Source organism: Nicotiana sylvestris, chromosome 9 (assembly GCF_000393655.2).
Source record: "Nicotiana sylvestris chromosome 9, ASM39365v2, whole genome shotgun sequence".
Taxonomy (NCBI): domain Eukaryota; kingdom Viridiplantae; phylum Streptophyta; class Magnoliopsida; order Solanales; family Solanaceae; genus Nicotiana; species Nicotiana sylvestris.
The window spans coordinates 84,503,848-84,515,437 of record NC_091065.1 but is presented as its reverse complement, the minus strand read 5'-3'; the positions used below and the strand labels follow the sequence as shown (position 1 = coordinate 84,515,437).

Sequence of the window (11,590 nt, the reverse complement as noted above, 5' to 3'; positions counted from 1 at the left end):
AAAATTAACAGAACCCAAAGTCAAACCAAAAATTAACAAGACAATAATGAAACAATGACTGCATGTAATATTTTAACCATGCGAGTAAAGAAACAGTAAAAGAAAGGACAAAACAACTCACCAATGCAGAGAAAAAACTCCGGCCAGTCAAGAACATACGAACCCTTTTAGATTTTTGACGCGTAACATCCCCAACCATGTGTTCTTACACGAGGACACATGGTTAAGGGTGCTACGGTTCGAAATCAGAAGGATTTGATTTTAGGGTTTGGGTTGTGATTCTTAGATCTAATTTTTGGGACATTTCAGGGTGATTCGAGAAGAAACAACCACAGATTGGAGTTGAGGAAAGGCTGGGGGTTGTAGGGTGTGAATTTGGGCCGAATCGGACAAACTATCAACTTGCCGGAAAACTTCAAATCGAGATTCGAAGAGTTCCGGCCCTATTCGAGGTAAACCAATGAGTGTAGTAGCAAGAGGAAGGTGAGGGGAACCCATGGTGTTATTTTTAGGGTGAACGGGGTAAGTCACGTTCACCGCCGTCAAGGTTTTTTAGGGCGGCGCGGATTAGGGTTAGGCGAGAAAGGGTGGGGTGGGGAAGATGACGTAAATGGGGGTAGGGGGTCTGATTCGGACATATATATACTTGAAACCTCGTTAGTTCCGGACCGTTGGATGGATGAGATCCAACGGTCCTGATCCAAGGGCCCCGAAACGACGTCGTTTGGATTTGTTATGAACCGGACTAGGTTGGGGGATTTGGGCTGGATTTGATTTAAGGAATTTGAGGCGTTTTGGGCTTGAACGTTTGGTGCCTTTGGACCAACTTCCGGGTCTTAAACAAGCTTAATTCCATTATGTATTTATTTCCTTTTTGTTGTTTGTTGTTTTTTTTTTCTTTTTCTCTTCTTTTTTTTCCGTTTTTTACAATTTTCCTAATTTTCTAATTTTTTGTAAAAGTGTAAAACTAATATGAAATTATTCCGAAACAAAGATTAATTAATTCCTAAAAATTGTTTTAAGTAAAAAAAAACTATTTCATGACAAATGCAAAAGTGAACTATCTTTGTGATTTCTCATGTTTTGTTCTAAACAACTTAAACCTAATGGCTACCAAAATATAAAACTAAAGCCTAAATGCCAAAAATGCATATTTTTGTATTTTATAAAATTTAACATATGCAAATAAAATGCAACAATTATCAGGAAATAACACCAAGATGCACAAAAACTGGTAAAAATAAAGAGAAAAATTATTTTGTTTGGGATTTTGGGAATTATTCATATATAGGGAAAAAATCACGTGCTCACACCCAGAGCCTGTATAATTAATGCATACCTTTACAAAGTGTGTATCTCGAGATTCTTTGAGTTCCCCTGTTTATGTTTCTACTCCTGTGAGAGATTCTCTTGTTGTGGACCGCATTTATTGGTCATGTGTGATTGCTCTTAGTGGTTTTGAGACCAGAGCTGATTTATAACTGCTTAGCATGGTAGATTTTTATGTTATCTTGGGCATGGACTGGTTATCGGCCCATTATGCTATTCTTGATTGTAACACCAAAAGCAGGACGTTGGCTATGACAGGTGTACCGCGAGTAGAGTGGAGGGGTACCTTAGATTATACACCCAGTAGAGTTCTTTCATTCCTTAAGGCTCAGCGTATGGTTGAGAAGGGGTGTGACATGTATCTAGCTTATGTGAGAAATGTCAGTACTGATACCGCTATAGTTGATTCAATCCTAGTAGTACCGAATTTTTCTAATATGTTTCCAGCTGATCTTCTGGGCATGCCGCTCGATAGATATATTGATTTTGGCAGTGATCTGTTGTCGGGCACTCAGCCCATTTCTATTTCTCCGTATTGTATGGTCCCTCCTGAGTTGAAGGAGTTGAAGGATCAGTTACAGGAATTGCTTGATAATAGTTTTATTCGGCTCAATTATCACCTTGGGGTGCTCATTTCTTGTTTGTGAAGAAAAAGGATGGTTCTATGCGTATGTGCAGTGATTATCGACAATTGAACAAATTTACAATGAAGAACCCTTATCCTTTGCTCCGTATTGATGATTTGTTCGACAAGATACAGGGTGCACAAGTGTTTTCTAAGATTGACTTGCGTTCAGGGTACCATCAGTTGAAGATTCGGGATCCTGATATCCCGAAGACTGCTTTCAGGACTCGGTATGGTCATTATGAGTTCCTTGTTATGTCATTTGGGCTGACCAATGCCCCGGCAGCCTTCACGCATTTGATGCACGGTGTTTTCCGGCCATATCTCGACTCGTTCGTCATTGTCTTTATTGATGATATTCTTGTATACTCCCAGAGTCGGGAAAATCATGAGCAGCACCTGAGGATAGTGCTTCGGACTTTGAGGGAAAAGAAGCTATATGCAAAGTTCTAAAAATGTGAGTTTTGGTTAGACTCCGTGACATTATTAGGCCACGTGGTATCGAGTGAGGGTATTCAGGCTGATTCAAAGAAAGTGGAGGCAGTGCAGAGTTGGCCCAGACCATCCTCAGCTACAGGGATCCGCATTTTTCTTGGCTTGGCGTGCTATTACCGTCGATTTGTTTATGGATTTCATCTATTGCAGCCCCTATTACCAGGCTGACCCAGAAGGGTGCCCCAATCCAGTGGACGAAAGAGTGTGAGGCAAGCTTTCAAAAGCACAAGACAACTTTGACTACGGCCACAGTTTTGATATTTCCTACAGGTTTTGGGTCTTATACGATCTATTTTGATGCCTCGAGGATTGGCCTTTGAGCTGTACTAATGTAGGATGGTAGGGTAATTGCCTGCACGTCCAGATAGTTAAAGGTACATGATCTCGAGTTAGCTGCTATTATTCATGCCTTGAACATCTAGCATCATTATTTCTACGGTGTGCCTTGTAAGATTTATACTAATCACCAAAGTTTGCAGCATCTGTTCAAGTAGAAGGATCTTAATTTGCGCCAGAGGAGATGGTTAGAGCTGCTAAAGGACTATGATATCACTATCTTGTATCACCCGGGAAAGTCAAATGTTGTGGCCTATTCTCTGAGCCTCCGGGCAGAGAGTTTGGGGAGCTTAGCTTATTTACAAGCAGTGAAGAGGCCCATGGCGATGGATGTTAAGGCCTTAGCCATCCAGTTTGTGATATTTGATCTTTCGGAGCCCAGTCGGGTTCTAGCTTGCGTGATTTCTCGGTCTTCCTTATTTGATCGTATCAGAGAGCGTCAGCTTGATGACCCTTATTTCCTTGTCCTCAAGGACGAGGTCCTACATGGCGATGCCAGAGATGTGATTATTGGTGATGACGGGGTATTGAGGATGCAGGGTCAGGTATGTGGACCCAATGTTGATGGGCTTCGGGAGTTGATTCTAGAGGAGGCCCATAGTTCGCAGTATTCCATTCATCCAGGTGCCATGAAGATGTACTAGGATTTGAGGTAGCACTACTAGTGGAGGCAGATGAAGAAAGATATTGTTGGGTTTTTAGCTCGGTGTCTCAATTGTCAGCAGGCGAAGTATGAGCACTAGAGGCCGGGTAGGTTGCTTCAGCAGATAGATATTTCGGAGTAGAAGTGGGAGAGGATCACCATGGACTTCACAGTTGGACTCCTACAGACCTTGAGAAAGTTCGATGTTATTTGGGTGATTGTGGATTGGCTGACCAAGTCCGTGCGCTTCATCCCTATGTGTACTACTTATTCTTTAGAGCGATTGGTGGAGATTTATATTCGGGTGATTGTCCGTCTGCATGGTATTCCAGTTTCCATCATTTCAGATAGAGGTACTCAATTCATATCACAACTCTAGAGGGCCGTATAGTCCAAGCGCACTATTCAGATTCATAAAGATATGCTATGTGTGTGTGTGATTGAGTTTGGAGGGTCTTGGGATCAGTTCTTTAGAATGGCGAAGTTTGCCTACAACAACAACTATTAGTCCAGCATTCAGATGGCACTGTATGAGGCTTTATATGGTAGGCGGTGTAGATCCCCGGTGGGTTGGTTTAAGCTGGGTGAGGCTAGATTATTGGGCATAGACTTGGTTCAGGATGCTTTGGAAAAAGTTAAGGTGATTTAGGTTAGACTCCATACAGCCCAGTCCAGACAGAAGAGTTACGCAGACCGAAAGGTTCGTGATGTTTCCTATATGGTTGGAGAGCGGGTTCTGCTTCGGGTTTTGCCTATGAAGGGCGTTAGGAGATTTGGGAAGAAAGGGGAATTGAGTCCAAGGTTTATTTGTCCTTTTGAGATATTGAGATGTGTTGGGGAGGTTGCTTATGAGCTTTCTTTACCTCCTAGCTTGACAGGAGTTCATTCAGTGTTTCATGTTTCAATGCTCCGGAAGTATCATGGTGATCTGTCGCACGTGTTGGATTTCAATTCAGTCTAGTTGGATCAGGATCTATCTTATGTTGAGGAGCCAATGGCGATATTGGATAGGCAGGTTCGAAAGCTGAGGTCAAAGGACATTGCATCAATGAAGGTTCAGTGGCGGGGTCATCCGGTCAAGAAGGCGACCTGGGAGACCGAGCAGGATATGCACAGCAGCTACCCTCAGCTTTTTACTACTTCAGGTATATCTCTATGCTCGTTCGAGGATAAACAAATGTTTAAGTGTAGGAGGATGTAACGACCAGGCATGTAATTTTAAGAATTTACGCCTCGATCCCCTATTAACTGCTTTCTACATGTTTGTTTCTGCTATTTAGATTTGTCGGGATGTTTGGTTTTGGGTTTCGGAGTGTTTTGGGACATGTAGTTCCTAAAAGAGAGCTTAAGGTTTAGAATTTGAAATGTAGTCAGAGCAGTGCGAAGACGGCTTCAAAATGGAATTCTGCCAAATCCGTTAGCTTTGATGGGTGATTTCGGGGTTAGGGGCATTTTTGGATTGCGTTTTGGAGGTCCGTAGCTTACTTAGGATTGAAATGTCAAAAGTTGAATTTTTGAAGGTTCCTGTTCGATAGTGAGATTTTGATATCGGGGTCGAAATGGGATTCCGAAAGTTGGAGTAGCTCCGTAGTGTTAAATGTGACGTTCTTGCAAAATTTCAGGTCATTTAGACGAGGTTTGATAGTCTTTTTGATCGAAAGCGTAATTTGAGAATTTTTGGAGTTCTTAGGCTTGAATCCGATGTCAAATTGGTGTTTTGATATTGTTTTGATCATTCCAAAGGATGGAAAAAGTTTAAATGATGTTTTAGGATTGGTTGGCATGTCTGGTCGAGGTCTCGGGGGCCTTGGGTTTGTTTTGGATGCTCAACGGATCATTTATGGACTTAGAGAATTGCAGAAAACTTGCAGCAGGTCAGTTCTAATTTCCTTCTTTGCGTTCGTGAGTGGGTTCTCGCGTTCGAGAAAAGGAGCTGGGGCTGGTGGAAGTTTAATGCTTCGCGTTCGCGAAGGTGTTAACGCGTTCGCGACCCTGTGAGGTCTTATACCTACGCATTCGCAAAGATGGTCCCGCGTTCGCGTAGGAGGGGGGAAGATGGTCACCGCGTTCATGACAGGGACATCACGTTCGCAATGAAAGAAGACTGGACAAAGGAAAGTTGTGCTTCGTGTACGCGAGGGCCCTTCCGTGTTTGCGAAGAAGGAATTATCAAGGCAAAATTTAAAATTTCAAAGTCGAGGGTTAAACCATTTTTATTTAAACTAGAGCTTGGGAGCTTGGATTCGAGCAAGATTTTGAGGAATTTTCCGAGATATTGATTGGGTAATGATTCTTAACTCCTTTTTCCTAAAACCCATTAATCTAAATATGAATTCATCAACTAATTTCGAATTTGGGGTGAGAAATTGGGGAAAATTTTGGAAAAGTTCTTAGACCTAATTTTCGAGTTTTGATTGGAGATTTGACATTGGATTTTGATAATTTTTGTATGGTTAGACTGGTGAATGAATGAGGGTTCATAATCCGTAACTTTTACCCAATTCCAAGACATGGGCCCGGGGGCATTTTGGTTATTTTTCCTAATTTCACGTATTAGCTTAGAATTAGTTAGTGGAATCAGTTACTTGAAGTTATATTTACATTATGCAATTGATTTGAATAGATTTGCGCCATTTGGATTCAAGTACTCATGGCAAAAGCGTTGGTTGAGGTTGATTTTGAGTTGGTTCGAGGTAAGTGGCTTGTCTAACCTTGTGTGGGGAAACTCCCCTTAGGATTTGGCAGTGTTGATATTTGAAATGCCTTGGATGTGAGGTGACGAGTGCATACTTGTGCTAATTATTGAAAATCCTGTTTTCATTAAGTAACTTTAATTGTGTTTCCTTTCCTGTTTATACTATTGAAATTTAGGCATGTTGTTAGCTTAGGAAGCATGTCTAATTAACTTAATTGTTTTACCTACTCAAACTGCCTTATTTGGATTATGTATAGCATGGTAGGTTAGAAATACTTGTTTTACCTTGGTATGAAATTTGATAGGAATACCCCTGCACATATATTGATTTTGACTATAGTGCGGGATATCGAGAGATCCCCACCACATATATTGAGGATACTAAGAGATCCTTGGGATACCGAGAGATTCCCGCCACGTATATTGAGGGTACTAAGAGATCCTTGGGATACCGAGAGATTCCCAGCATATATATTGAGGATACTAAGAGATCCTCGGGATACTGAAAGACCCCCAGCACATATATTAAGGATACTAAGAGATCCTTGGGATACTGAGAGATCCCCGGTTGTTATCTCTGTGTTGAGCGGTATTCCTTTTGTGATTATTTTTTTTCTGTCATAGTTGTTGTTATTCTTATTATCCTGTGTTATTTCTTACTATTAGCAATTAATAATATTGTCATATTCTATACTGTTTTACCTTGTTTTTCAGCTATAATCAGTAGGGCCCTGACCTTCCTCGTCACTGCTTGACGGAGGTTAGGCTTGGCACTTACTGAGTACTGATGTGGTGTACTCATGCCCTTTCTGCGCATGTTTTTTATCTGCAGATCCAGGTACTTCAACTCAATCCTACTACCCTTGAGGCGAGGCAATTCTCTAGAGAGTCCGAGGTATATCTGTCGCGTCCACAGATTGAGGAGTCCTTTCCATTCTCTCTCATAGTATTAGCCCTTCCGTATTTACTTTTGTTTAGGCATTCTCGAGTTAGACACTTGTAGTTATTCAACAGGTTATGATTTCATGAGATTCCGAGTTTAGGGAAGTTGTTCAATTTTTGAGATCTTGTATTAGTATATGTCGAGCGACATCTTAAACGTTTTTACATTTGCTTATCTTCAGTTTTTATTAGTTTTTTCGCATTTTGTTTCCTTTTTCCGCAATTGTTTTGCTTACCTAGTCGTAGAGACTAGGTGTTATCACGATAGTTCACGGAGGGAAAACTTGGGTCATGACAAGTTGGTATCCGAGCTCTAGGTTCATTGGAATCTTGAATCACAAGCTGGTTTATTAGAGTCTCGCGAATCGGTAAGGAGACGTCTCTACTTATCTACAAGAGGCTATGTAACTGTTAGGAAAATTTCCACTTCATTTGATTTCCTTGTCTTGCGATATTTTTGATTCTACAATTCTAAACCTCTGTCTTCCATTCTCTCCCAAATGGTTAGGACACGTGCTACCGGAGGTGACCAGACACCCGCGCCCTATATGAGAGCCGTCAGAGGTCGGGGTCGAGGTAGAGGCCGAGGAAGTGCATGTAGTATAGCCATAACACCCGTGAAAGCTGCCACCGAGGTGCCACCAGTAGTTCCAACTGGAGTCTATGCACCTAATACACCTACTGCTACTACTACTCCAGCACTTCAAGAGACCTTAGCATAGTTCCTGAGCATGTTGGGTACATTGGTTTAGGCGGTATTGATTCAGGTTGTACTAACTACTTCATAGATTGGGGAAGGGACCTAAACTTCCACCCCCCCCCACTCCAGAGCAGTGAGTTCTCATTGGCCAGGTTCTAGGTGTCATGTCGACACAGCCTGTGGTCCCAGTTTAGCGGGTGGTGATGATCTCTCGCCGAGTAGAGGATAGGTTGGTCTAGGAGAAAGACGACAAACAAGGTCAGAAGAGAGAGTATAGGGAACCGAGGAGACCTTGTAGACCGGAGAGACACACTGGTCCTTATTTTGGAGGAAGAGCATGGCATGGTAAAGGTCTTATGGGTCAGCGAGCTCAGTTTGGGTCTCAAGCTTCCCATAATGTTTCAGGTGTTCAAGGATCTCAAAGTACCCGTACCGCATAGTTCCCAATGCCACATCAGCCATGAGGTTGTTTTGAGTGTGGTGATATATTCCATGTGGTTAGGTATTGCCCTAGACTAGGTAGGGGTGCACCTCCACAGACTTCTCAGCCACATCGTGCTCCGTAGAGTTCTCAGGCTATGATCACATCACCAGTTGCTACCTCACCTACTCAGCCAGCTAGAGGTGGAGGTCGGGGAGGTATAGGTTGCCCTAGAGGGGGAGGACAAGACAGATATTATGCCCTTCATGCCCGTACCAAGGCTGTTACCTCTGATTCTATCATCACAAGTATTGTCTTAGTTTGTCATAGGGATGCGTCAGTTTTATTCGACCAGGCTCCACCTATTCTTATGTGTCTTCTTATTTGGCCCCACATTTGGGTGTATCTCGGTATTCTTTGAGTTCACTTATTTATGTTTCTACTCCTGTGAGAGATTCTCTTGTTGTGGACCACATTTATCGGTCGTGTGTGGTTGCTCTTAGTGGTTTTGAGACCATGGCCGATTTATAATTGCTCAACATGGTAGATTTTGATGTTATCTTAGGCATGGACTGGTTGTCGCCCTATTATGCTATTCTTGAATGTCACGTTAAAACCATGATGCTGGCAATGCCAGGTGTACCACGAGTAGAGTGCAAGGGTACCTTAGATCATACTCCCAGTAGAGTTATTTCATTCTTTAAGGTTCAACATATGGTTGATAAGGGGTGCGACGCGTATCTAGATTATGTGAGAGATGTCAGTATTGATACCCCTACAGTTTATTCAGTCCTAGTAGTACGGGTTTTTTCTGATGTGTTTCCAGTTGATCTTCCAGGCATGCTGCCTGATAGAGATATTGATTTTGGAATTGATCTATTGCTGGTTACTCAGCCTATTTCTATTCCTCCATATCGTATGGCCCCTTCTGAGTTGAAAGAGTTGAAGGATCAGTTACAAGAATTGCTTGATAAGGGTTTTATTTGTCCTAGTGCACTACATTGGGTGTTCCTATCTTGTTTTGTGAAGAAAAATGATGGTTCTATGTATATGTGCATTGATTATCGACAGTTGAACAAAGTTATAGTGAAGAAATATTATCCTTTTCCCCGTATTGATGATTTGTTTGACCAGCTACAGGGTGAACAAGTGTTTTCTAAGATTAACATGCATTAAGAGTACCATTAGTTGAAGATTCGGGAGCCAGATATCCCGAAGATTGCTTTCAGGACTCAGTATGGTCATTACAGTTCCTTGTTATATAATTTGGGCTGACCAATGCCCTATCAGCCCCATATCTCGACTCGTTCATTACAGTCTTTGATGATATCTAGTATACTCTCGAAGTCGGGAAGATCATGAGCAGCACTTGAGGACAGTGCTTCAAACTTTGAAGGAAAAGAAGTTATAAGCAAAAGTTCTCGAAATGTAAGTTTTGGTTGGATTTTGTGGCATTATTAGGCCACGTGGTATCGAGTGAGAGTATTCAGGTGGATCCGAAGAAAGTGGAGGCAGTGCAGAGTTGGTCTAGACTATCCTCAGCTACAGAGATCTGCAGATTTCTTCGCTTGGCAGGTTATTACCGTCAATTTGTTGAGGGGTTTTAATCTATTGCAGCCCTTATGACCAGGCTGACCCAGAAAGGTGCTCCGTTCTAGTGGACGGAAGAGTGTGAGGCGAGCTTTCAGAAGCTCAAGACAGCTTTTACTACAACCCCAGTTTTGATATTGCCTACAGGTTCGGGGTCCTATACTGTCTATTGTAATGCCTTAAGGATTGACTTTGGAGTGGTATTGATGCAGGAAGGTAGGGTGATTGCCTACGCATCCAGACAGTTGAAGGTACATGAGAAGAATTATCATGTCCATGATCTCAAGTTAGCTGCTATTGTTCACGCCTTGAAGATCTGGCATTATTATTTGTACGGTGTGCCTTGTAAGATTTATACTGATCACCAGAGTCTGCAGCATCTGTTCAAGCAGAAGGAACTTAATTTGTGCCAGAGGAGATGGTTAGAGCTGTTGAAGGACTATGATGTCACTATGTTGTATCATTCGGGCAAGGCCAATGTGTTGGACGATGCTTTGAGCCACAGGGCATAGAGTTTAGGGAGTTTAGCTTATTTACCAGCAGTGGAGAGGCCCATGGCGATGGATGTTCAAGCCTTAGCTAGCCAGTTTGTGTGATTGGATCTTTCGGAGCCTAGTCGGGTTCTAGCTTGCGTGATTTCTTGGTCTTCTTTATTTGATCATATCAGAGAGCGTCATCTTGATGACCTCATTTTTTTGTCCTCAAGGACGAGGTCCTACATGGCGATGCCAGAGATGTGACTATTGGTGATGATGGGGTCTTGAGAATGCAGGGTCATGTATATGTACCCAATGTTGATGGGCTTCGGGAGTTGATTCTAGAAGAGGACAATAGTTTGTGGTATTCCATTCATCCAGGTGCCGTGAAGATGTACCGGAATTTGAGGCAGCACTACTGGTGGAGGCGGATGAAGAAAGATATAGGTAGTTTTGTAGCTTGGTGTCTCAATTGTCAGCAGGTGAAGTATGAGCACCAGAGGCCGGGTGGGTTGCTTCAGTAGATAGAGATTCCGGAGTGGAAGTGGGAGAGGATCACCATGGACTTTGTCGTTGGACTCCCACAGACCTTGAGAAAGTTTGATGCCATTTGGGTGATTGTGGATCGGCTGACCAAGTCTGCGCGCTTCATCCCTGTGTACTACCTATTCTTAGGAGTGATTGGCGGAGATTTATATTCGGGAGATTGTTCACCTACATGGTATTCCAGTTTCCATCATTTCCGATAGAGGTACTCAATTCACATCACGGCTCTAGAGGGTCGTACAACATGAGTTGGGTACTCAAGTGGAGTTTAGTACAACATTTCACCCTCAACGGACGGATAGTTTAAGCGCACTATTCAGATTCTCGAGGATATGCTCCCTGTGTGTGTGATTGAGTCTGGAGGGTCTTGGGATCAGTTCTTTCCATTGGCGGAGTTTCCCTACAACAACATTTATCAGTCCGGCATTGTGATGGAACCGTACGATGCTTCATATGGTAGGCAGTGTAGATCTTCGGTGGGCTGGTTTGATCTTGGTGAGGCTGGATTATTGGGTACAAACTTGGTTCAGGATGCTTTGGAGAAGGTTAAGGTGATTTAAGATAGACTCCGTACAGCCTAGTCCAGATAGAAGAGTTACGCGGACCGAAAGGTTCGTGATGTTTCCTATATTGTTGGAGAGCAGGTTCTACTTCGAGTTTTGCCTATGAAGGGCGTTATGAGATTTGGGAAGAAAGGGAAATTGAGTCTGAGGTTTATTGGTCCTTTTGAGATATTGAGATGTGTTGGGGAGGTTGCTTATGAGCTTTCCTTACCTCCCAATGTTTCATGTT

At 42.7% G+C, this 11,590-nt stretch overlaps 1 protein-coding gene across 1 annotated transcript; it reads left to right on the top strand.

Annotated features, from left to right (window-relative positions):
- The first annotated feature begins 1,490 nt into the window (after positions 1–1,490).
- On the top strand, positions 1,491–1,976 carry LOC138877861 (uncharacterized). Its single transcript, XM_070157506.1, has one exon. The coding sequence runs from the start codon at positions 1,491–1,493 to the stop codon at positions 1,974–1,976; it is 486 nt and encodes a 161-aa protein (XP_070013607.1).
- The last annotated feature ends 9,614 nt before the right edge of the window (positions 1,977–11,590 follow it).